Consider the following 27,482-nt stretch of genomic DNA (forward strand, 5'->3'; position numbering starts at 1 on the left):
TTTGGATGCCCTTGATTTCTTTTTCTTGCCTTATTGCTCTAGCTAGAACTTGCAGCACAATGTTAAATAGGAGTGGTGATAAAGGGCATCCTTGTCTTGCATCTAGGAACTTTTGAGTCATGCAGGTGTCCTCATGTTCCTTCACTCCCCATTGCTCTCATGTTTGATCTTCACTACTTCTCAGTTTATTTATCATGCATTGTGTCTTCTCCGTCTTTACTGCACTGACTTATTCCAGGCCCTCCTCACTTTTCTCCCTTAATGGAGTAATGGCTTCCTATCTGGCCTAACTACTCCCCAGTGTCAACCGTCATCTTCTACATTGCTGCCAGAATGATTTTTCTTAAGCAAAAATCCTTTGGTTACTCCTTTGGTTAAATTTTTTGATGGTTCTTCGGTGCCTTCAGGGTGCGGTTCAAACTCCTTGATTGGCATGCAGAGTCCATTACAAGCTGCTGCTGTTCTGGCCTTATCTCCTTGAACTTTTGCCTTTGCACCCTGAATGAACCAGCAAAGACCATATGTTCCTGGAATCTGCTACCACATTACATTAGTTTATCCCTTTGGAATTCTACAAAAATCCTTCATCCACAGCTTTGTTTTGAACTTCCCAAGAGCCCTGAAGAATGGGGCATCAGGATTGGAGGAAGACTCATTAACAACCTGTGTTATGCAGATGACACAACTTTGCTTGCTGAACGTGAAGAGGACCTGAAGCACTTACTGATGAAGACCAAAGACTACAGGCTTCAGTATGGATTACACCTCAATATAAAACAAAAATCCTCACAACTGGACCAATAAACAGCATCATGATAAACGGAGAAAAGATTGAAGTTGTCAAGGATTACATATTACTTGGATCCACAAGCAACACCCATGGAAGCAGCAGTCAAGACATCAAACAACACATTGCATTGGGCAAATCTGCTGCAAAAGATCTCTTTAAAGTGTTAAAAAGCAAAGATGTCACTTTGAGGTGCGCCGGACTCAAGCCATGATGTTTCAAGCGCCTCATATGCATGCGAAAGCTGGACAATGGATAAGGAAGACCTAAGGAGAATTGACCCCTTTGAGTTGTGGTGTTGTGGAGGAATATCCAATATACCATGAACTCCCCAAAGAACAAACAAGTCTGTCTTGGAAGAACTACAGCCAGAATACTCCTTAGAAGCAAGGATGACAAGACTTCATCTCACATACTTTGGACATGTTATCAGTCCCTGGAGAAGGACATCATGCTTGGTAAATTGGAGGCTCAGTGAAAAAGAGGAAGACCCTCAACTAGATGAACTGACACAGTGGCGGAACCGACTCGATAGCACCTAACAACAACAACAAGAGCCTTGGAAGGTAGGAGAGAGAAGGCGCCATTTTCTTCAGTTTACAGAGGAAGAGCAGGGGATTGACTCTACCCTGTATCAATAGCTAAACACAGAACTCAGTCTAGATAATCTTTAGGTAAATTATCCAATTTATGGATTATCTATCGAGAAAGTACAATGTATGTCTATATATTCTAGGATACTAATGAACTTTTTTACCCTGTCTTCAATTGATTATTTACTAAATATACATATATTTAATGTAGATGTACATACATTTATTTGTCCTAAAGTAAATAATTAGATGTTTAATTCCAAAGTCAGTTATGTTTTTTGTTTTTGTTTTCTTCTTTTTCAACAATTTTGATCATGGTTTTCCTTTTTTGAATGGGTTATTGGGAACTGACTCTTCAGTGCCCTGATCTGTAACTACACCCTCTAGGAAATAATGGTTTATAATGGATTGGGGCTGCACGGTGATTTTATTTATTTTTTTGTAAATGTATGCTCGTAAAGCAAGAGGTAATACGGAAAGGTTTTTTCGTTTTGTTTTTTTAAGGCAAATACACTAATAAATGTCTGCTATATAGGCAGTTGTAAAGTCATACAACAATAAAGGAAGTGAGGGGGAAGAATTGTAGACTAATCTGTTCTTTGCATAGAAAATAAGTGTCTCCCCTAGTGATATTAATGGACTATGATAAGCTCATCTTAGTACCAAATTTTAAACTAAAAAGGGAAGAGGGGTTTGGTGGAGTGAAGGCTATTGGAAAATCTCATTTTCAGCAAGTTGAAAAAAAAAAGTCACAAAGTCAATTTAGTTTATTTTTTAAACATTCCCTGTAGTGTTGTGAAGCCCAAACAGCAGCTTTGAGCTAGCTAGTTCATAAAAACCAGAACGCAAAGAGGAGGAAGATAAACTGGCTAGAAACAAATAGGAAAATAGTCTAGTTTAATTGACTGATTAAAATGAGAAACGGAAACACCCTCCCCAAATGAGAAAATGTTGGATAGCAAAGTCACTTCTTTTTACATTCCTCCTGGAATGTCTGTAACCCATGAAACTCTTGGTGTTACTTAAAAAATAAAAACAAGTGAAAAACAGTTTTGTTAATGAAATTGTATGGTCAGCTGAAATTAGTGTGACATGTAAAAGCAAAGTAATTTCACTGCAATATCCCTCCGTGGATTCAGAGGCTAGAGTTTTGACACAGTTACCTGCACTGTGTAGATGGTGCACAGATTAAAGGGTTGTCTGAAATAGCCAAGTAAGGACACCTGTGAAGACAAAGCATGATGTGGGATAGTCAGCCTGACAGCCATCTAGAAATGGGTTGTTTTCTGGTTAATGTATTAGTTTATAAAAAAGGAGGATATGTAATTTCAAAGAACTTGTTTCCTTCTTAGAGACCAGGAGTATTAGAAAGATTTTTTTTTTTCAATTTGAAAGTATACATTTGTTTGTTTATTGAAAATCACCTCCCCTTCCCCCCGCTTATAAATATAGGTTATATAAGATAGGATAGGTGATAGGTGTTATGATAAAATAACAAACAACTTAGAAATCTTAGTAGCTCAAAATAATAGAGTTGTATTTCTCTCTCATGCTACATACCAGCACGGATCAGCTGGGCACTGTGTTCCATGACACCTTTACTCCAGGCCAGAGGCTGATGGAGTAGATCTTGTCCAAAATATCGTTGGCTATTGTGGCTGAGAGAGAAAGAAGTTTGGAGAGTCTCAACGCAGGAAATTAAATGTTCTTTCTTGGAATGGAGCCCTGGTGGAACAGTGGTTAAGAGCTGTGGGGAGCTATGGCTGCTAACCAAAAAGTTGGCAGTTCGAATCCACCAGCCACTCCTTGGAAACCCTGTAGTGCAGTTCTACTCTGTCCTATAGGGTCACTGTGGGTCAGAATTGACAGGACAGTAAATGAGTTTGGTTTTTGGTCTCTTGGGACTGACTTGTCACTTCTACTGACAACTCACTGGCCAGAACTAGTCACATGACCCCACCACCTACAAAGTGGCCAGGACGTACAACATACCCGTGAAGCACAGAGCCAGAAATATTTGGTGAATAGCTCCTACAGAAAATGACAGCAATATAGGACCCTATAAAGAAAATGCCACCACACAACATTTGGCAAACTGTCTTCTAGATACTAATGTGTATGTATGTGTTTGATTGTAGACATAATAAAAATACAGTTTTATGATCTGCTTTTTATACTCAATAATGTTTTAAGGAGCTTTTTCCATTCTATTAAAATAAATATACACCATTATTTTTTGATGGTTGTGTAGTATTCCATTGAGAAAATGGATCATAATTGATTTAGTCTATTAATCAACATTTAGGCTATTTCCAGTTTCTTTATTACTATAAACAAGATTGTGATTAATATATTAGTGCATGCCTCTGAATTTTTACTAATTATTCTCTTGGAACCAGGACACTTTTCATTAAATTATATAGATATTTTCAGTTCTGGTAAAAAGGACAAGATTGTCGCTGCAAAGGAGATATACTGATTTAGACCATCACAAAGAGTGAATTGAAACATAATTTCCTTACACATTTACCTAAATATTATAAATAGTTTCAATACTTGACATGCTGGTAAACTGAAAGTAGTATCTCATTTTCATTTTCATTAATAGTGAGGTTAAATTAACTTTTCATGTTTTCATATGTCATTTGTATTTCTCCCCCTAAATTATCCCTTCAAGTACTTAGCCCATTTTTCTGTTGGAATGTTTATTTCCTATTGATTTTAGGGTGTTCTTTGTATATCAGGGACCAGGTAGATATTTAGTCAATACGTATTGGTATAGTGTACTGACTGGCATCTGTTTTTATTAGATGAGCATCTGCTGTGACTACTGGTCCCATTTTGTAAATTACAAAATATATTTAAAATCTCCCCTGATTTTCGTATGAAAACACTCTGTTGTATGTTGCAAACATCTTTTTAACGTATTTAACCTGACATATGACATCTTTCTGCTGTATTGGACTTTGAAAATTTAAATAGTCAATCTTTATGGCTTTTGGGGTTCATACTATGCAGGAACTCCTTCCCCATTCTAATATTATAAAAATATTCACCCTTTTTTTTTGGTTCTTTTGCGTTTTATTTATTATATTTTGATATTTTATATGGTTGGAATTTGTTTTGTTGTAAGGAGTGAGATAGAGATACCATTCAATTTTTTAAGTGATCAGTAGACTCTGGGAAGGTTTTGGTGAATATTAAGGGAAGAAAACAAAGGGTGACAGTATGAATGATGATGATTTACGTTAAAAACAACAAGGACATGAATGGAATCCTTTAAATTGATTCAGTTAACTTGCTGGGGAAGGAGCTTCATGTTGAAATGAAAGCTGGGATTTTACCTATACTTACTTATCATGGATTGAATTATGTCCCCCCAAAAATGTGTGTATCAATTTGGCTGGGCCATGATTCCCAGTATTGTGTGGTTGTCCTCCCTTTTGTGATTGTAATTTTATGTTAAAGAGGATTAGGTTGGGGTTGTAACACCCTTGCTCAGGTCACATCCCTGATCCTATGTAAAGGGAGTTTCCCTAGTTTGGCCTGCACCACCTTTTATCTCTCAAGAGATAAAAAGGAAAGGGAAGCAAGCAGAGTCGGGGCGGGGGGGGCGGGGGGGACCTCATACCACCAAGAAAGAAGTGTCGGGAGCAGAGCACTTCCTTTGGACCCGAGGTTCCTGTGCTAAGATGCTCCCAGACCGAGGGAAGACTGATGCAGCATGAGGACCTTCCTCCAGAGCCAACAGAGAAAGCCTTCCCCTGGAACTGACACCTTGAATTTGGACTTGTAGCCTAGCAGACTGTGAAAGAATAAAGCCATCCACTTGTGGTATTTCTGTTACAGCGGTGCTAGATGACTAAGACATCACCTGTCATTTCAGAGGTGATTTTTCAGTACTTAAAACATTTTTCTTGCTTGGTTTCCATGATACACACATTACTGGTTTCTCTCTTAACTCACCATCAGCAACATTTTTTTTTGCAGCCTCTCCTTCCTAGTTTTAAGTGCTGCTCTTCAGGGTTGTGTCCTAAGCCATTTTTTGTTTGTTTTTTATTCTTTTAATTCTCTCTGCATGATTTCATGTATTCTCATAGTTTTGATTACAATTTGTGCTGAAGATTCTGGAGTAAATATGCCCCAAAAGTAGTTGACTATTAGGTCTGGAGCTCAAGAGAGATCTGGGTTGAAGATATTTATTTCAATGTCTCATGTGCTTCTTACACTTAACTATATTCATCACTGAATTAATTATTCACTTACTTAGTCCATCTTTCTATTGGCATGTTTGCTTGTTTGTTTTCCTGTTCATTTCTAAGAGCTCTTTGTATATTAGGAACCAAGTTGGTACTCAGTCAGCACATACCAGTACAGTATCTAAAAATGACCTTTTCTCCTGGTGTTTCCTAAGTTAATCGTCCTAATCAGAAATATCAGTGCCAAATTTTGGATCTTTTCTCCTTTAATCTTATACCAGCCGTTCACAAATTTCTGTTCATTCTATTTTATCCCCTAACTTCTTCTCAAGGCTCTTTACTGTATATCTACTGTAACACTTTCAGTTCAAGCTACCATAATCTTTCCCCTACGTTATTATCACAGTCTCCTAATGATCCCTCTGTTTCTTGCTTTGTCCACCTTGCCTCATCCTATATATTTTATATCATGTATAAATAGTGATCTTCTTAATGTGAAAGTCTCTTTATGTCACCAACTCCTCAAATTTTTTCAGTCTTGATTTCTATGATGATAAGTTTCAAATATTTTAATGTCAGATAGGTGAGGAGCTCATCTCTCCCTTTATTATTTCTGCAAGGAAAAAATGTAAAACAAACCAAGTCCAACTCAACATATTGAACTTGAAGTGCCTTTGAAGCATACAAAAAGAGATGCTGAATATTGGAGTTTGTGGCTCATAGGGCCAACGAGCTGCAGATATCAACTTGGGAACATTCAGTGTATTATCCTAAATGGCCCATGAGTCTGGATGAGATCATGTGGGGAGACAGTGTATGGTGAGTAGGGAATAAGGCCTAGTCCTGAAACCTGAAGAAATACAACACTTAATGTGGGTATAGAGAAAGTTAAAGCAGCTAAAGAGACAGCACATGGGTGGCCAGAGGGCTAGGAGGAGAGAGCACGTGGTGTTATAAAAATCAGTGTGAGAAAGAAATTCAAGAATGGTCTTCGTTACTACCAAAAACCAAGTAAGTAAGAACGAAGAACAATACACGCTGAACGCAGCAACTTGGAGATCCTTGGAAATCTTATCAAGAACATGTTTGTGGACTCAATAGGGTAGAAATCAGATTGAAATGTGATGAGGAGGGATGACTAGGTGGTGAAGAACTCAAGAGATATGACCACGAAGAGGAAGAAAGGGTTTTTTGTTTGTTTTTAGATGGCAGAATTTCAAGCATGTTTGAATGTTTAACTTCTCTGATCCTTAATTGTTTTTTTAACTGTGAAAGTGTAGTCAACAATGTCTACCTCATCACGTGGGTTAAGATGTGAAAGAGCCTAGGATAGTATCTGACACATAGCAGACCCTCAGTATAAGTTAAATGTTAGTCTCTCTTCTTTCTTTTCCTCTTTTCCTCCTCTCCCTTCCAATCTCCTTTTGCTTAGCTCAGCTCCACTGGGCTTACCATCCTTTGTACATATTTTTGTCTTTCTTATTTATCCGTGATGTCTTGAGTACCTCATTAATTTTTGTTTCCATGAGTGCTGGGTATATTCTAATATATATGCATAATTTTAGTTAATTAAATGTAATTGTTCTTTTCAGCTCTAAAATTTGGAGAATAAATCTATTGCCTCCTTTACAAAATCTTTTTGACTCTCCTGTGCCCTTTCCAGGTTGGCAATGGTTAACAAGGCAACAGGTTCTATTTATAAGGGGAAGGCAAAATGAAAACAAACAATATGAACACCAGTGGGGCTACCTTTGTAAAACAACACTACATTTCTGCACAAAGATCTTTTGTTTGGGGCAGGTAATGACAGGCTTAGTCAGAGTTTTATTTCTAATCAATATTTTGGATAGAACACAAGAGGTTATGCAGATCCCTGTCTAAAATTTTAAAGCACCATCTGTACCATTGATTTAGGTAAATTATCCACATAAAACTTTAGAGTTTTGATTTGGCTATTGTGCTATAAAATTAAGCATGATTTTTTTTCCCCTTACAAAATGCTTTTTTTTTTTTCCTTTTTATATGGTAGATTTGTGCCTTTCAGCTGAAAGGAAACTTGTGCAGAGTCTACAGTAATCAAAGGGATAAAAGATGGAAGACTGTGGGGTCTTTCTTTTTTTAAGCGCCATTAACTCAATGGCATCTACCTGGAATGTAGATGCACTTTGCTGATTTCATTTTGATAATGCTGTAAGCTGGTCTCTGATAATTGCCTTCTGTAATTGGAACAAATTTATGATTATGCTAATTCATTCTTAGCCACCCAATATATGGAAGCTGAACTAATCCATATCTGTCCCTGCATTTCCTTTGAAGATCATTAAATGATTAGCCTTTCACTAGGGCTGCTATTAACATTTTTATTTTCAGCTGATTTGATTTCTCAAATGGTGTGCGTATATGCATGAGTAAGCTTTATGCGTGTGTGTATGTGTGTCTTTATCTAATTGTATGTAAGCAGATATTAGCTTTTAAAAACAGTTTGTTATGTGAGCTTTTAGAATCGTCAGTGCTTTAATCCTTAATAAGATGGTTATTTTCTCAGTCCTTGTGTTATGTTACATAGTGGTGCAACGAAGGGACAGAAAAAGGGGAGTATTGACATCCCCCCGGCAACCTTAAAACCTTCTTTACTTACCAGAAATTTACGGGGGGAAATGTGAATACAGAAACAGTTTTGAGTCTTTCTGAAAGCCCACTTTATGCCATCTTTTTCCAATTCGCACCACCTTAAAATAATCCCTTAAGAAGGAGTGGCACATTGCACTATGTTTTGGAACACTCCTCAGGGTATCAAGTGTTGGAAGCGTATCTTAGGTGGTGCATCGTCAGAGATTGAAAAGCAGAATTCTTTTTCCTCTAGCAGATGGGAGCAAGCAAAGGTAGAATTAGTAAAGCATGAGATCCGTTACACTATGGAAAACATAATTGAATAGCAAATGGCAACGTGTACCAGCCCTTACAAGTCATTGTATGATTGCATATCGCGCCGCATTCTTATATTTATGTTTTCTCTGTTTAATGTTCTCCTTTCCCTCCGATCATCATTCTTGCAAATGCTTTACATTAAGGTAAACATGTTTCATTCTGCACTTGGGACAACATTAGGGTTTCAGTAAACAGTGGACCAGGGTGTTCACTTTCCCAGAGACCATTTACTTATCAAAATGAATTTAAAAAAATAGCATGAGGTTTCATAACTGAAACAGAGAAGTGAAAGGATAACACTGATCTGACAGGAGACACACAATGTCAGAACACAGAGTTCCATAGTCAGAATTCAGGCTTCTACGGAGCTACTCATGTCTATCATTTCATTCGACATCGGTGAGTGTGATTCTGCCTGTGATCATTAGCTTTCTATCCTTTGTCTGGTTCTGCTGCTGTGACTTCACAATTAAGCTGAATTTCTGCTTCCTTTTGTAATGCATAATCAGATAAGTGGAGCTCAGTTGAAGAAAGTGCAGTGTAGGTTGCTTTAAAATCAATCTATAGAGCCTGGGAAGAAAAGCAAGACAAAAGAGGAAACATGATAGCACTGTTATAAATAACCTGAAGGAAATATTATCAAGGAGAGATGAGAGGACAGGTGACATGTAATCTGAAAGTTACAAAGCAAGTAATGGCCTAAACTAACATCAGAAGAAAGTATGCTCCATAATGAGTAGAAGGACATCATTACATGCTACTGCTAAGTTCCAGATAAAACTTATTTGAGAATGCCAAGTCACAACTGTAGGAAATGTTAAGGACCAGCACTTCATGATGTAGTCAATAAGAGGGATTAAGAAAATGGTTAATATCTTGTGGTCGAAAAGTTAGCTGAAGCATTCTATTTCTAGTTCTACCATTCCCCAAGCATGCGGCCTTACGCAAATCACATAATCTGTAAAATTGAGAGAATAAAATGTTCTGTGCCTACCCTGGGGTTGTTGTGAGGATCAGATGAGAAAATGTTTTATGTAAGAATGCATTCATTCATAAGTTGCAAGACATTGGCCAATATCTCTGTGATTCCATTTGCCTTTTCCTCATGGCCACAAAATGGTTGCTATATCTTTAGAATCACATTCATATCCAAGACAGGTAAATGTCCTTTTCTGAAAAATCAAAAATATTACCATAGGTCACCCAACAGACTTATTACCCAGACACATTATTCTTCTTAAATAGTTTAAGACCGAGGGTGTATCATCACAGGAAGATCTCATGGACCTCTTGCTCCACTCATTGCCAAAAAGGAAATGATATACCAGATATCTTTGACAGGGCTAGCATAACTTCGCATGAGCCCTATACGGACAAATATTAAGTTTGAGTGATTTTTTGATGTCATAAATAATTCAGGTCACATTTGGAACATCCTGACATGTTAATATAACCGGAATGTGTGCATTCAAGTGTGAGCTGTCCTTTAAATTGCCCCCTCTCTGCCCCAGGAGACAATATACTTATTTTCACAGCCTGGCCATTGTCAAGAAAATTTTTCCAACTCTTCGTTAGGAATGATAAAAGTAGCATGTTTTTAAATGATACTCAATGGGGACGGACATCTGTATTTCGATGTAATTTTGCAAATAGCCTATGGTCGTTCCAGCCAAATCTGGTGAATGATACGGATGACTGAGCTTAGTGGTTAAGAGAAAATCTTGGACTCCCCTTGACTCTACTATTTACTATATACATGGCTGTTTCTTTAACATATTTTTAATATTGCTGTTTCTTTATCAATGAAATGAAGGTGATAACAATGGCATGCAAATCAAAGCCATTTTGGGGAATTAAATTAATTAACACATATATAGTACTTAAAAGAGTACCTGGCACGTAGCAGGGGATCAAGAAATGTTATATCTAATTGTTACTAGGCTAGAAAATATCAATTTGATCTAAACTCAGGATGCGGCTTAAACTGAATGAAAAATTTATCAGTTACACTAATTTCCTAGACAGTAGAAGTCCAGAGCTCTCCCCATGGTTCCTATGTAATCCCATCTTGACTTCTTCCCGGTCCACTTTGTCCCACCCCTCTACCCGTCTCAGTTCAGCTCCTCACCAGCTAGAATGTAGACCTTCTCTCTGTTTTCTCCAGAAAACGCCAATCACACTTGTCATTCTGTATGATGGTTACTTCACAAAAGTTTTGAGAGATGATGTAGGCAGTGACTCTATTGTGAACTGCCATGGCTTGTATTTCCTTGGCTCCGGCTCCTTCCTGTAGTCCTGTCTCTCCAACCCAAAGCTCCTCTTGAAGGGAGCTGTCCCACCAACAAGGCTGCCTTCCTAAGCCATCCTTGATTCTAGTCGGGGGAGGGGCATTTATGACTCTTGAATAACTCACGCCTTGAGTAAATACATGAAATTCAACATGAGACTTCATGGAGCCATTATGGACTATTAGTGGCTTCCAGTATATATTTAAGAGCAGTTATACTAGAAATCTCTCTAGATCATAATCTATTTTCAGCCCTGGGGTCTAAAATAAAAAATAATATTCTGCTCCCTTAACCCTACCCCTAAAACGCAGTTTGAACATTTATTATATGTGTGTGTATATGTGTATATAATGTATGTGTGTATACACATTACACACACATAAAATAAAGCAGTCCCTAGATTTGCATGAACACTAATTTGGGCTAGAAAATTTATTCAGCAGGTGACATTGAACTTCCTCAGAAGTATACTCTATGCAAGATATTAGTCTTCAAAATATTGTTCATGTTCTTAAGGAGCTTTCAAACTAGTAGAGCAGAAAGAAAATTATTATAGGCAATGACGAGATGAAGTGAGGAGCTTCAAAAGTCATAAAACTGAGGTTCCGTCTATAATACATATGAGCAACTCCATTTTTTATTGAGTCTAGAAAATCCCAAGAAAGTGAATTGGAATTAGACGATAGGACCACCAGGTGAATATTATCAATGAAGGGCTCTCATTGGCATTTTCTGCAGGATATGAAGGGAGTTTCCCAGGTTGACACTGTCTAGAATTCAAAGGACAAAAGCCTTGGGATCCTTCATGGGAGAACTGGCTTATTAAAGTGGCCAGTTTGTGATCCAGATTCTTCATTTCTAAAAGGTTAATAAAAACTGTTACCTCCTCATTCTCTTATGGAACGTCAAGAACAGGAGCATGAGAATTCTGAAATACTGTCTGATGAAAAAATGAACATATAAATGTAAGTTTTATGTACACACGGACATAGATGTTGTTGATGAAAGGTCAAATAAGTGAAATGTTATGACTGATGCCAACATACAGATGGAACCTAGATGTTAGTAAGAAAATCTCCCACAAAGCATCTATCCATCACTGTTCTAAAGCAGGCTCCCCATGCGATTATACCATGCTGCTGATTGGTTAGAAAATCCCTAGGCTTGTCAATTGCATCCCTTCTGTCCCCCGCTAACCAGAGTGAATGATCAGGAACCCGCTGTCTAGCGTGAAATCTAGTTGTCTTTGATGGTCTGCTTTTCCAGATTTGTTTATAAACTGGAAAATCTACAAACTGCAGACCATCTGTACGTAACACTATGCTGATGAATGCCGGCATCCTGCAATTCCATAAGCTCATTACCTCTAAACTAGTCTCTTCACAAGCATCTAACTGGGATTATCCATCTGAACTAAATACGTAGAAACAGGCTAAAGAATTATATCTCTGAGGAGTGAATGCCTCCAACAACTTTCAGGCATGTTAAGCTTCCCTGTTAAAGAGATGACCTGATAGTGTGAGGTCATTTGGATCAGCGATACACATATCCCTTAGCCTCCAGGAGATCAATGAATCGATCCCACGATGCTAACTTGAAAATTTGTGTTGCTTTTGTTAAGAGCACAGTTAGGGCTTTCTTGCATAGACAATCTCATGTAAAGTAATTTCTGAACTCAGTATACATGCTACGCCCTTAAAACATGTGCAGAATATTTTATATAGGTTCAAAAGTTCTTTGATGCTTGTCAGTCATTTCCGTGGCAAAGCCTTGAGAGTAGGCAATAACACCTATGAACCTTGACATTCTAGAATGATGGAGGAAGAAGATTTAATGAAAAAGAATTAACTTTGGTGAATTGACATTGAGCTTCTCTGTAATAACATTCACTATGGGTCAGAAAGCACGTGTATTGTACTTTCTGTGGAGAAGAGGGGGCAAATCTACATCTAGCCCACAAAGATGTTTTGTTTGGCCCTCACAGTATATTTTGTTACATATGAGCCATCATGTACAAATCAAGACATATTGCATAAAAATGTATATCTCTGGAGTCTCATAAAAAATTGAGGATCTGGCCACCCTGGGCCTACATTCTCTTGTGGTAACTATAGCCTGAAGCTGATTAGTGGCTGCAAATTTCTCAGAAGTGTGCTCCACATTTTGCCACAATCTCCACCCCTCTCATCCTTCCTAATGCTGCGGCTTACTCCATGAATAACATCCCCGGATGACACAAACAGTTTGCACTCAACTGCTAACCTAAAAGTTTGCAGTTTGAACCTACACAGCAGTGCCATGGAAGAAAGGCCTGGCAACCTACTTCTGTAAATATTACAGCCTAGAGAACCCTACAGAGCACAGTTCTACTCTGCAACACATGAGGTTACTATGAGTCAGAATCAGCTTGATGGCAAAGGGTTTTTTTGCCATTGTTGTTTGGGTGATACATTAAAGCAAAAATGAGTTCGTTGTCATTTTTCATTGCACTGTCATTGCTATTTTTCTTTAATAGAAAACATTTCTCTGTATCTAGGTCTCTATCTCAAGTAGGAAAACAAGAGAAGACAAAAAGGGCAACTTTTTCAAGAAAATGAAAGTGAGCTCATCCCTTCATGGAAATGAACAGCCCCTTGTGTTTAATACGCAAGGTGTACACAGGGATGTCTTGCACCCGGCGCCACTTCACTAATTTATGTCACCTCGCAGGCCCCCAGGAACATTTGCCTTTGCAACTGCTGGTGGAGGGAATGCTTTCTCTCTATCTTATTTATTAAACTGTTCTACATTAGGAGCACTTAGCACATCAAAAATGTTTTAAAATTTCTCTAAGTGACAAATGCATAAATCCAAGTGCAATTTGTTACTTTTATAAGCCCGGAAAATACCAAACTGATTTTCTCATAGAGATCCTGCCATCAGTTAAATGGATAAACTATTAAGCTACAAATAAAAAATAGCCCCACAGTTAGGCATCTACTAATGTACTGATTGTTTATAGACATAATTGGATTGATGGGTCTCAGTCATGACTCCATAAATACCAAGTATACCAGAATGTATGTGAACCTATGACACCTCATTTACCCTATATTGCTTTCAGACTATGATCCGGGTAGATCTAGCAGCAAATCATCCAAGTATGCATGCATAGTACATGTCTGTGGTGGTGAGGGTAGGTTGTATAGCAATGACACAGGTTATGCACTAAAGATCCCTGTAGTCGTTGTTAGCTGGTGTGGACTGGGTCCCTGACTCATGGCAACCCCATGCATAATGGAATAAAACACTGCCTGGCCCTGTGCCATCCCCGTGATAGACTGTGGATCAGACAATTGTGATCCATAGGGTTTTCACTGGCTGATTTTCAGAAGTAGAATGCCAGGCCTTTCTTCCTAGTCTTTCTTAGCCTGGAAGCTCTGCTGAAACCTGCTTAGCACTGGAACAACAGTCAAGCCACCATAGTACAACAAACTAACAGATGGGTGGTGGAAACATGCCTAGTGGGCATCATTTGCATAGAGAGTCAAGGATGTGAGTGATTCCCCCTGGAGAAAGGCAAACAGAGGCCCTTCCGGTGGACCAACTGATGTAGCATCGGGTCTCTCACGCCTGTGGCTCAGACACATTTACTTGCACATCCATCTTAAAATCTCTCCTTGTTTATCTGTTTTTCATTTTGAGATTTCAGATAAGCTTTGAAGAAATATTCAGCATCTAAATATAAATTTGAAATCATTGTGCTACATAATGGATAAGATTTTTAAACTAACGTGATTTTTCTAGATTAATAAAGCCTTTGTTGAACGTGCCACAGTTAACCTTCAGCAAGAAAAGAACCATCTTCTCTTAAAATCTCTGTAAACGTGTTTTCTTTCAACCATTTTTTAAGCATAATTGTGTGGGTGAATTTTTTTCTTTTTGGTTTTACAAATTGGCGATCACAGCAAATATACAGTTTTTGCATTTTGACTCTTTCATATACTATGAGGATTTTTTTGTGTTTTCTCTATTTGAAATCATGACTTTAATGACTATGGAATACTACATCATACTTTTGAATCACAATTTATTCAAACAAAGCTCTATGATTTGGCAGTTAGCTTGGGCATCCATTGTATTTTCCCTACCAGAAATAGTGGATTGTGGGTAAGTCCTTGTTTGTGTCTCTAATATTTTCCTTTGGTAAATTCCTAGGACAATAATTACAAGAACAAAAGTCATTGTCATCTCTAAGACCATCAGGTGGAGATAAGTGACATGAAGAAGGAGGGAGGAGGGTGGGAGGAGTGAGTGTTTGCTCTTTTAGAAAGGGTTGTTAGGGAAGGCCTCTCTGAGCTGAGACCTGAATGAAAAATGAAATTCAGAACATGCGTATACCTGTGAGAAAGTCCTTCCAGGGAGAGAAAGTAGCTTTCAAGGTCCTGAGGTTGCAACTAGCTTTGAGCCTTCTGGGAACAGGAAGGAGTCCAGTATGGCTGGAATGAAGTGAGCAGAAACTTATTGGAGGATCTGAGGTGGAGAACTGACTGGGGTCCAGAACACAGAAGGGCTTTGTTGGTAAGGATTTGGAATTTTGTTCTAAGTGAGATTTGAGGCCATTGAAAGATTTCAAGCTAAAAGTGACACACTCTGATCCCTTTGTGGAGAATTGGCTGTAGAGGCAAGAATGCAAGCTGCAGACAGACGAATTAGTTAAGATGGTAGAGAAGCAATAGGTGAAATGTCCCATATCTCCCGCTCTAAGCAAAAAACAAACAACAAAAACAAAAGCTGTGGCTGTGTGTGTGTGTGTTGTTGCTGTTGTTGGATGCTGTTGAGTCAATTCCAACTCATAAGGACCCCATGTGACAGAGTAGAACTGCCGCATAGGTTTTCTTGGCTGTCATCTTTATGGAAGCATATAGCCAGGTCTTTATCCCTTGGAGCCACTGGGTGGGTTTGAACTGCCAACTTTTTGGTTAGCAGCCAAGCGCTTAACCATTGCACCACCAGGGCTGCATGTGTGTGTGTGTGTGTAAGTGTGTATAATTTTAATCTTTGCCATAAACAAACAAACAAAAACCCATTGCCACTGAGTTGATTCTGAACATAGTGACCCTATAGAACAGAGTAGAACTGCCCCATAGGCTTTCCAAGGAGCAGCCAGTGGATCCGAATTGCCGACCTTTTGGTTATCAGACAAGCTCTTAACCACTGCACCACCAGGGCTCCATCTTTGATATAGTGGTAGGAAAATCTCATTGTATTATTATTATGATTATTACTAGTGGTGTTAAGTACTTATTCAAAGATTTAATGGCAAGGTTTTTTTTAAATGAATTATATATTCACTTTTATGTTTACTTGGGTGGGTTTTTATCATCAACTTATATGAGAGCTTGAGCTATTCATATTATTATTCATATTATCAAGCTTTTATCTATAAAATTTGTGGCAAATATTTTTTCTAGAGTATTGGTCATTTAATTTTGTTCTTTTATTTTTAAGGAAGTTTTTTTAATTTGAAGCCACACCTCTAGTTGATAAATGTGGTGTTAATTTCTTCCTGTGCTGAGATCCACTTAGGAAAGCCTTCTGTGATTTCCAGGTCTCTGGGACCCTTTTTGTTTAGGTCTCAGTGGCCCTGTCCCCAGGGCTCTTCCTGGCTATTCAGATGAATAAATTTTACTTATGAACCGCTAGCAGACTCTCCCAGATTCCTGAGCAGCTGTTTGGGAGGAAATACAGGAGTAGTGAGCTTTCTAGGTGCTTCAGATAGCAAGACCTAGGGTATTACTGATCAGAAAACCAGGTAATTTACTCCCTGAATTTCTGAACAAGGCGGAGAGAAGGGGCCGACCAGAAGTTCTCCAGAACTATTTTAGCAAAATTTGTTCTCTCCAGTGATATAGCACAAAAACCAGTTGTTGTCCAGTCAGTTCCTACTCCTGGCAATCCCATGTGTGCCGCCAAATTAGAACTGTGCTCCATAGGGTTTTCAATGGCTAATATTTTGGCAGTAAATCGCCAGGCCTTTCTTCTGAGGCACCTCTGGGTGGACTTGAACCTCCAACCCTTCAGTTACCAGCTGAGCGTGTTAGCCATTTGCTACCCTAGGGACACCTAGTGATGTTGCAGTGATGGTGATTTGTAAAATCCAATTCTATTACTGGCTTTGCAGTAAGTATTTCATCCCAGATACTGGTAATGATATTACTCCCAGCTCTTATTTTTTGATGGAAGTGTGGACTTACTTATGTATTTCCATCTTGCCCATTAAATGTAAGATCTGTGAAAGAAGAGTCCATGTTGGTTTTGTTCACCTCGCTTTACCCAGCTCTTAATACAACCTCTGACATTCAATAAAGGTTTGTATATTTGTCAAATTAGCAAATGAATGATTGTGAAATATGCAATTTCAGTGGAAAATGAGGAGGCGTTGTGCCACAGACTGGCAGTCAGATGTGCTTTAAAATTGGTTCCGTTGTCCTGCTTTGTTAAATGGGGGTATTTTTGACTCTGGTTCGTTATTAGCATGTCCATGAATCGGCATGGACTCTAGTGCAACAGATTTGGTTTGGTTTGGGTACTCCTCCAGGCTGGAACGTGGTGATCCCTCTGGAACTTCTGGGGCTGGTGGTGTGGTTTGCTTCTTTACTTAATGGCTCTGCACTACTCTGCTTTTACAGATCTTCTCTAGGTTTAAAGTAGCTCTCCCCTGTCTTCTTTTGGCTATTTGGTAAAATTTTCTTCTCTCAAATGTATCTCTACTAGGGTAAATTTTGAATGATGAATACTTTTGGTATTCTGAATTCTCATTAAATGGAGTGGTAATTGGGATAAACATTGAAGGATCATTATAGGTTTTCTTCTAAATAAATTCGTTTTTACAGAGACCAACAAATCATTATTAAACCAAATTGTTATGTAGCAGATGCCACCTGTTTATTGGTGATAAATTAGAATTTTTTAGATTTAAACACAGAAATGAAACGAGGCAACTTATTTAAAAACTGATTTTCAATTATCTATGTAAATGGCGGGCAGGGTGTGTGGAAATGCCCCCAGATGCATATGCTTCTGTGTGAGGTCTCTGGTGCCATCACCGCTGTTGCTTTCTGTGTTAAATTACAGTTTTTATGCATCCATTAAATTACCGTGTTTTACATACGCTGATGGATGTAGCTAAATGGTTATTGTCAAACAAGAGATGGGTCTAGCGCCACCAAGATGGCGCAGAGAGGGGAGATGTCGTTCAGAAGTGGAAGTGGAGGACAAACAGGAAAAGAAAACATCGGATTCAGGGGAAAACCAGCCGCTCCATTAAATAGAAGAGCTAAGGAAGGGCACCTCAACTTGGAGAGAATGAGGATCCGGGGAGCAGAAGTCTGCCATCTGTGTCTTCTTCAGCACAGAGTACAGGTTCTGCATATATGTATTGATTTTCTGAGCTCCGTTTTGGAACGATTTTCAGAACACCATCATCAGAGTTGTAATAAAATGAAACGTAATGAAATGGCCTAATTGTAGTCACCTCTTTTCTTTCTTCCATTGCATTTTCAGAAAATAGGTCAAAGTCAATAGGATATTTGTGTTCTTTCCCTGCTCCCAGTTTACTAACTTTGGTATTTATTTTCTGATATACCAAATTTACTACATAAAAGGGACAGGATATGAAATACAGAAAAGAATTAGCTTGCTCTATAATTTAAGTATACCTCTCTCTCCCCTCACCGGAACTTCCCACCTTCCAATTCCAGAAAAGCATCCCCATTTTTTCATGACTTGTTAAATTTACATTCATGTCTTCTTTTAGGTGGAATGGCTGAAAAATGAGGAGCCCATTGACTCTGAGCAAGACGAGAACATTGACACCAGGGCTGACCACAACTTGATCATCAGGCAGGCGCGCCTCTCAGACTCAGGGAATTATACCTGCATGGCAGCCAACATCGTGGCCAAGAGGAGGAGCCTGTCAGCCACTGTGGTGGTTTACGGTAAGACCAGCCCAAAGGCTAGGAAAAGATTGGGAGGGCGGAAAGCAAAGTAGAGGGACTGTGCATTTTATTAAAACCAATGTTCAGAGCTGAAAGGACATTGAGGGTCATCCATGGCCGCCCTCTGTCCTGCCTCCCCATTGACAGGTAAGAAAACATCTTTCACTCCTGTTGCTATTAATGTGTTTATTTTTCCATCCAGTATTGGACTTAATGAGATAGTTGGATATTTCCAATCTCTCTCTCTCTTTAAGATAATAAAACATTCTTTATTTTCTACCATCGTGTTTATACTTGAAAAGAATTGAAGTGGGCAACTTCTATCTTCCAACCCCTTCCCAACCCAACATCCACTCCCATCCTCCCCAGATCTGCCGTCAGTCGGTTCCTTTCCTGGCATATGAAATCCACCCAAAACAGGTATTGTACAAAAGAAGTTCCCAGCTATTTAAGTAAAGGTATTCCCTTCCACATTAGAAGAGTCTGGGGATTTATTTTGGAAGCACTTTAAGTGATAGATTTTCAAATGCTTATTTTTCCTTATTATGCTGTGGATTTTCAAGTGCTTTGGAGATATCTTGATGAGTTCTTCCTATTTTTCATAGTTTCCCTGCAAAGCAAGTTTTAAGCATCCCTGCTGTCACAGATGAGTAGGCTGAGGGGCAGAGATGAGGTAAAGCCCACTGTTGCACCACAACAGAGGAACCAGTGTGGGTCCACGTAGTCTCTTGATTCCCAGATGCCCAACTCACAACACCTGGCACAGTGGTTTGCACATAGTAGGCAATCAGTAAAAACCTCTCTCCTTTTTTTTTCTTCCCTCCCCATTTTTCTCTCTCAGTGAATGGAGGCTGGTCTTCCTGGACAGAGTGGTCAGCCTGCAATGTTCCCTGTGGTAGAGGATGGCAGAAACGTTCCCGGACCTGCACCAACCCAGCTCCTCTCAATGGTGGAGCCTTTTGTGAGGGAATGTCAGTGCAGAAAATAACCTGCACTTCTCTTTGTCCTGGTGAGATATATGCAGATTCCATTTTCCCTTCTGATCCACCAACACTTTTAAGGTGGTGTGGAACAATCAGTATCCTTCCTTTCCAAAGTTTCCCTCTCCTATGTTCTTAGGATGGAGACTTTGTCCAAAGTTGCTGCTGTGGAGCTCAGTGTAACGGCAAGAACATGGGTGAAATACCTCTGTGCAATGTTTTGGGGCATATTTTCTTGAATAATCAGATGACACTGGCCACTCATGATCCATCAGTCAGATGCTGCAGAGTATTTTTATCTACCGGTGTTTGACTGGGCTAAGCCATCCCCTTCTCTCCTTGGGTTCTCCCATTTGGTGACATGCATTTGTATACTAGCTAGCAGGGATTAGGTGAGTTCTCTGCAACGACACCACAACAGGTGTCCAAAATTTGACCCTTTATCATTGGACATCAGTCAACCAATGGACCTTACCAGTTTTAGCTTTGTATTTATTTACAGTGAAATTAGCAAAAATCATATACTATCACAGCAGTCTATATTTTACATTTGATCTATGCTTGCCTTCCTTTCTGAATAGAGAAGAGACCTCATTTATCAAAGATGGCTTTTGTAGGTCCCTTTGTTCATCTCTTACTGGCTCTCACCCAATTTACACAATGAGAAGTAGATGAGATGGAAGATGACTTTCTTTATGGAAAACATATACTCTCACTGAGAAATAAATTGATCTTGGGTCTCATGCACACTGCAGAACATTAACTCCAAGGACACTGGACTAGAGCCTCGTTTCCTTAAAATTTCAAATGTAGTTTCACTCAAAGATAAGGTGCGGCTCTCACCACCAGCATCTTCTTGGCATTTCAGTTAAGGTTCATGTTCAATAAACATTTATTGAGTGCTTACTACGTGCCAGACACTGTGCAAGATACATTTATGCATAGAATGTCATTTCACTCTGTGTTGTGAGTTTTATTATCCTCAGTTGATAGCAATGGTAATGTGAGGCTAAGTGACTTGCCCAGGATTTCTCGGCCAACAAGTTGATAGAACCAGGACAAGAACTCAGACATTTTGCTTTAAGTTCAGTTATTTCTTATATTACCGTACTGTGGACTAATTGCTTTAGATTAAAAATTGGAATATCTTAAATAACCTACATAAGCATGGTTGAACGATTCCTAGGAGATAGTGGGACAGTTACCTCAAACAGCTGCCATAATCTCTAGGGTTGACTTTTAGTGGAATTAAATTCAGTTTGTTCATTTCTCCATACAACAGCAATCCATGACCCAAGAAATTCTATTTATGTAAGTCCTGGTGTCTTGGGGTTTGAATGACCTGTTTTAGTTTAATACTATCAATATAGGTGGGTTTAACTTTTTATTGTTTAGATGCTTTTAGGACTTAAAGAGAGTTCATTCTACTCTCTTTCCTAAATTGTCAGCTTGCAAGGAAGTGGATGATTAGCAGTGGTTACTGCACATAGTTTCTCTGTCCATCTAAGATGTACTCGAGCATGAAAGACTGAGAAAGAATGGATACTGACATTACTTGCCAACCCAAGGGTGCTGGTAATTTGAATGCTTGCCTAAAATCAGTAATTGGTCTCATCCTGAAATAGCAAGAGAATTACACCGCTGCCTTTGTTAGCATATCTCTCTCGGAAAGAAACCATGGAGAGAAGATAAACTGATACATTATTTTGTTGTGGGGGTGGTGGTGGTGATTGCTTTAACATTCAGCTCGAAGAACAACAGCAGCCCTGGGGAGAGTCTCCTGATGCCTGCTGGATGCACCCTAAGGATGGTTTTTTTGTTTCTCCTTGAAGTGGATGGGAGCTGGGAAGTGTGGAGTGAATGGTCCGTCTGCAGCCCAGAGTGTGAACATTTGCGGATCCGGGAGTGCACAGCACCACCCCCGAGAAATGGGGGCAAATTCTGTGAAGGTCTAAGCCAGGAATCCGAGAACTGCACAGATGGTCTCTGCATTCTAGGTAACACCTTCCGTTTAATATCGTCATTGTTTGTCCATAATATAAGAAGAATCAACATCACAGCTTAATTTGGTCAAATAAGTTACCATAAAGCCAAATTGATAAGAGTTAAAAAAAAAAAAAAGATGAAAATAAGGGTATGGAAAAGTACAGCTACATTTTAAGTGGAGATGGTAATTTTAAATATTTTATCACTGTGAGTTGTATAAATCTGTATGCCTATTATTAATCTAATAACACCATGTTTTAAGAGAAACTTAACCTGCTTATCCATTCTCCCTGTTCCTTTTAAGAGCCGCGTTTTTAACTTTGGTAAAATTCTAATACTGATGACTGTCTGTTTATATTTCCCCCAAGAATCTTATGGCACTCTGAAGCATTTAATAAATCTTTAGAGACTGTGATTATGTGGCAAGGGACGCGAGTTATGACTATTATCTTACAAATGGGAAAAAAATATTACACCTGAAGAGATGGGTGGCTTTGTATCAAATTGGTCTGACAGAGCTTAGGAAATAGAATGTTCATTTTCAATTCCCAAGCCTTAGCTTTATTCCTGAGACTACACTATTACCATGCCCAAGTGGCTGTCTACCTGGGTTAGGAAGTATGGGAGAATCAAACAGAGTCAAATAGAGATATGTTTTCATTTAGTACTATTCCTAACTATCTTTGTGACCTTTAGCAAGTTGCTAAACTGCTTAACTTCTCTGACTGTAAATACCAAAAATGATGCTCATTTTTGGTTATTTTAAAGGTTAAATGAGAAAACATATTTGAACATTGCATGACACAGTGTAGGTGTTCAATAAATATTAATCCCTTCTCCACTTGCCACTCAGATGAGCTAAGGTGTATTGATTTTGCTGGGATCATTAAGAAGCATGAAATGTAGACATGCTAATTCTCTGGAACTAAGGTGCCTTCTTTGGAAATTCCTTGTAAAATATGCAGCAAAAAATAATGTACCTCAATAGTTTGCAATCTTTTGAGGCATATGTGTCACTTTTTCTTTGGGAAGATAACAGTATTTAGGAAAATATCTAAGTTGGATTCATTCTTCTGCATTGACATGGCCAAAGCAAATATATTCAAACTTGCTAACTACTGTATTTTCAAAATAAGTCAATATCAAATGATTAATACATTGAAATGAGCACTTACTTTTAGTCCATAGGGCACTGGTAGAATTCTCGCCTTCCATGCAGGAGACCCGGGTTCGATTCCCAGCCAATGCACCTCATGCACAGCCACCACCCATCTGTTAGTGGAAGCTTGCGTGTCACTATGATGCTAAAGAAGTTTCAGTGGAGCTTCCAGACTGAGATGGACAAGGAAGAAAGGCCTGGTGCTTAAAACTAGCCAATGAAAACACAATGGATCGCAATGGTCCAATCTGCAACCAATCATGGGGATGGAGCAGGATGTACATGGGGTCATCATGAGTTGGGGGCTGACTAGACATCAGTTAACAACAACAAGTAGTCCATAGCACCTTTGTGTACTGTTACGAGTATTGATTATCCTGCATGTGTGAGATACAAGGCAAAGGTCTGTAATAAAAGATAACTTAACTAACAATCCTGTGATGAAAGAGCCAGGCTTTCTAATATAGACATTCTAACCATTTGCTTTCCTCTAAATGCCTTCTTGCCTTCCCCCTTCCTAAATGTAATGAAACGAATCAAAAACTCAATTGCAAAAGGACCACCCTTGACTAACATCAGATTTTTCTGAAACATGTGTTTGACATGTGGCTGTTTTGTGTTTTGTTTTCGTTGTTTTTTTAACACGTAGCCATACTTTTAAACTGAGTTAAAACCATGAAACTCATGTCTGCTAATCAGCTGTGATAATATAACTATTTGGCTTCTGGTTAAATTTTAGATAATCACAGTAATAACCTTACCTATTAACCACCAATCAGACTTGCACTTGGTAAAATCTATGGATATCAGGTTTCAGCCATTAGAGTAAGATTTAGTCTTAGAGTTACTGATTGAAGACAGAACAATAGCTAGACCCTAACATAAAAAAATAATTGTTGTGAATGCTAGGGAGTCCCTGGGTGATGCAAACAGTTAAGCGCTTGGATACTGAGAGGTTGGCAGTTCAAATCCACCCAGAAGTGCCATGGAAGAAAGGCCTGGTGATCTGCTTGCAAAAGGTCACAGCCAGAGTAGAACTTATGGAGCAGTTCTACTCTGCATACATGGGGTCACCATAATTGACTCAATTATAATTAGTTTTTGTTTTGGTTATGTGGATGCTATTTATTTGCACTTGTATTGGAATGTACAGCCATCTTTCAGTTGAGTAAGAGTTCTGTTTAGTGGTGAAAGGAATTATCAGCACTGAATGTAGTGGCAAGTCTAGATTCCAACTAAAAAATCTGAGAAGTACATACACTTGCAAAGTTCAAAGCTCAGTTCTTATTTTCAGAACCAGTCATGGCCGTAATCCAAGCAATTGCTAAAAGCATTTCATTGGTTTACTGAATGAACACTCCCCATGGACATTGGCCATGGATGGTTTTAGCTGCACAGATTACAGTGAGTATTCTGTTTTTATTTTCCTATGCTGGAAATAAAAAAGCTAGGAAGACAATGAGGCTTGGAATATGTTCAGCTTTGGAAGTAAGATCTCTGCAAAATCCCCAGTATCTATTTATTCCTTCTGTTCCCTTTTCTACTTAAGAATGGTTTTTCTCACATGCTTTGCCTTCATAGTATTCATATTAAGATGTCTGTCAAATATGATCAGAGAAATTTGGGGACTAAGCTTTTTGAGGGAGAGAGGGTGAAGCATATGAAACCATAGCGGTGAATGGGTTGTATTGGCACATCAGTGGGAAAAAAGTATACCTGTAAGTGTCCAACTCCAGGAAGTATTCTGCCTTTGTAGATAGAGTGGCTACCATCCAATGTCAACAAAAAGGAATAACATTTCACTCTGTCTGCAGGAAGCAATGAACAGCAACCTAGTTAAATGACACTGCAGTGCTCATGATACCCACATCACTCTGTGCTTCTGGCTGGTACTCTGTGAGAGTGTTCTTGGTGAAACTAGCAGTGCCCTGAGAGTACAACTCCAACAAAGGCTGAGTTTGATTAAAATAGCATTTGGAACAGACTTATGGAGCAGTTGCTTTGTTGAAGGAACTAGGTCATGTTACAATTTGGGAATTTCTCTCCTCCTAATTTTTTTCCTTTATGCCAAACATGGCCCTAAAGCAATTCCTCAATTCCCAACTTCTCTTTGAGGGTTAGCAATGACATTGCTTGGCCCTTGGATGACCTACAATTCTTTGATTTTACTTAGATCTCAACAAGGTATCTGGATTTCCTTTGTTGTCTGTGAGGGCTGCATTCCTCCTTGAGATGGAGCTGCCAGCTCTGAATGATCATTTTAATATTTGGATGTGATTGTTGCTTGGCCGGTTGTGGCTGGAGCACAGTCTTAGGGTTTTGCTATCACAGAGGGCCACACCTAAATGCTCTCAACAAGAAAGTAAATGCCCAAGGCTGGTAAAAGTGAGATTAGGCAATTCTTGCCCATAGCAGTTAGTCCAAGGATCCAAACTGCAAGCATAAACTGAATACTCAGTACGTTTAAGCTAGAAAATTGATTTCCCCAGTAAGAAAGGTAATTATTTGATGTGATTGTCAGGAAACAAGAACTTGTGGACTTGTGTTTTCTGACTTTGAAAACCAGAATCAGACAGCTTCCTGACCACTGTTCTTTATACCAGCTAAACTTAGCTGCTTCAGTTCTACTCTGTCACTTGCGGTTGCTATGAGTTGGAATCTACCTGATAGTACCCAACAACAAAAACATGCTCTGAGAACCACAGCCACAGATAAATGATGTGTAGTTGCCTCATGACAGGAATAGAAAGGTCAAATGGCAAGGCTTTTAGTTTGATCATAAGGAACCAGAAGAGTCAGCTCCTTCTCCCCTTATTCCAACAGATTTGAAACTAAGAGGGGGCCCTGGATGTGCAATGGTTAAGCGCTTGGCTGCTAACTGAAAGGTCGGCGGTTCCAACCTGCCAGCCACTCTGCGGGAGAAAGACGTGGTAGTCTGCTTCTGGAAAGATTACAGCCCTGGAAACCCAATGGGGCAGTTCTGCTCTGTCCTATAGGGTTGCTATGATTTGAAATCTACTTGACTGCAAATTTTTTGTTTTTTTGTTTATGAAACTAAGAGCTTTGGCTTGAGACGATTAAATGGATCTGCTTCTGAGAGAATTAGTGCCCAGATATATAGTGAGAATGGAGTCAGAGAAGTTCCAGTGAGGCCTGAAAGAGAGAGGAAATCTTCAAGGACTGAGCTACCTGATAGCTAATTTGTCCTTTTGGTCATAATATAAGATAGGTCAGTTCAACACTGACAGTTCAAAAACTGAAACATCAGTTAAAATGTAGGTTTTTGTTTGTTTTTCTTTTGGGCACATTGATAGGAAAAGTTTGAATTGACATTTTGGAAAACACGCCAAAGACAAAGACAAAGATATTTACAATAGCAGGTGCAAATGAGCATCCCCAAGCTACATACAACTAATGATCTGAACTACATTGTCTGCTGAGTGTTTACTTAAATGACCTAGAGGAAACACCTAAGAAGGTCAGCCTATAAGCACCTCAAAGTAATAGTTGCCTTGTTAAGTGTCTTCTCTTGGACCATCCTAAGCATCACTGTTATCTGTTAAAGTAGTTACCTGGGTCCCTTTCTTGTATTTCGTAGAATATTGACTAAGAGAATTTTCATCCTACAGATGGTTCATTGCATCTGAAACAACTCATTTATTTTTTGCTGGTGGTTTACAGAATGCCTGTTGAGTATTGTTCTTGTTGTTGTTTTTAGGGGCCACCGAGTAGGTTCCCAACTCGTAGTGACCCTATGTACAACAGAACAAGACTCTGCCCTGTCCTGTGCCATCGTCACAATTGTTATGCTTGAGCCCATTGTTGCAGCCACTGTGTCAATCCATCTCATTGAGAGTCTTCCTCTCCTTTGCTGATGCTCTACTTTAGAAAGCATGATGTCTTTCTCCAGGGACTAGTCCCTCCTGATAACATGTCCAAAGTATGGGAAACTTGCCATCCTTTTTTTTAAGGAGCAATCTAGCTGTACTTCTTCCAAGACAGATTCATTCATTCTTCTGGCTATCCATGGTATATTCAATATTCTTCACCAACACCATAATTCAAAGGCATCGAGTCTTCATCAGTCTTCTTTATTCATTGTCCAGCTTTCCCATGAATATGAGGCAGTTGAAAATACCATGGCTTGGGGCAGGCACATCTTAGTCCTCAAAGTGACATCTTTGCTTTTTAACACTTTAAAGAGGTCTTTTGCAGCAGATTTGGCCAGTGCAATACGTCGTTTGATTTCCTGACTGCTGCTTCCATGAGTATTGATTATAGATCCAAGTAAAATGAAATCCTTGACAACCTCAATGTTTTCTCCATTTACCATGATGTTGCTTATCGGTCCACTTGTGAGGATTTTTGTTTTCTTTATGTTGAGGTGCAATCCATACTCGGGGTTGTAGTCTTTGATCTTTATCAGTTAGTGCTTCAAGTCCTCTTCACTTTCAGCAAGCAAAGTTGTATCATCTGCATATCATAGGTTATTAATGACTTTTCCTTCAATTCTGATGCTGTGTTCTTCTTCATATAGTCCAGCTTCTTGGATTATTTGCTCAGCATACAGAATGAATAAGTAT

The 27,482-nt window shown here is 39.0% G+C and overlaps 1 protein-coding gene across 1 annotated transcript in view; it reads left to right on the forward strand.

The window, feature by feature from the left end:
• Positions 1-27,482, forward strand: part of UNC5D (unc-5 netrin receptor D) — a 678,804-nt gene that overhangs the window by 534,957 nt on the left and 116,365 nt on the right. The window contains exons 6-8 of the mRNA XM_012557565.1: positions 18,594-18,774; positions 19,616-19,783; positions 21,587-21,751. Coding sequence (XP_012413019.1) covers positions 18,594-18,774; positions 19,616-19,783; positions 21,587-21,751 — 514 coding nt within the window. The remainder of the gene's footprint in view (positions 1-18,593; positions 18,775-19,615; positions 19,784-21,586; positions 21,752-27,482) is intronic.

This window comes from Trichechus manatus, unplaced genomic scaffold, assembly GCF_000243295.1.
Source record: "Trichechus manatus latirostris isolate Lorelei unplaced genomic scaffold, TriManLat1.0 scaffold00109, whole genome shotgun sequence".
In the NCBI taxonomy this organism is placed as follows: Eukaryota; Metazoa; Chordata; class Mammalia; order Sirenia; family Trichechidae; genus Trichechus; species Trichechus manatus.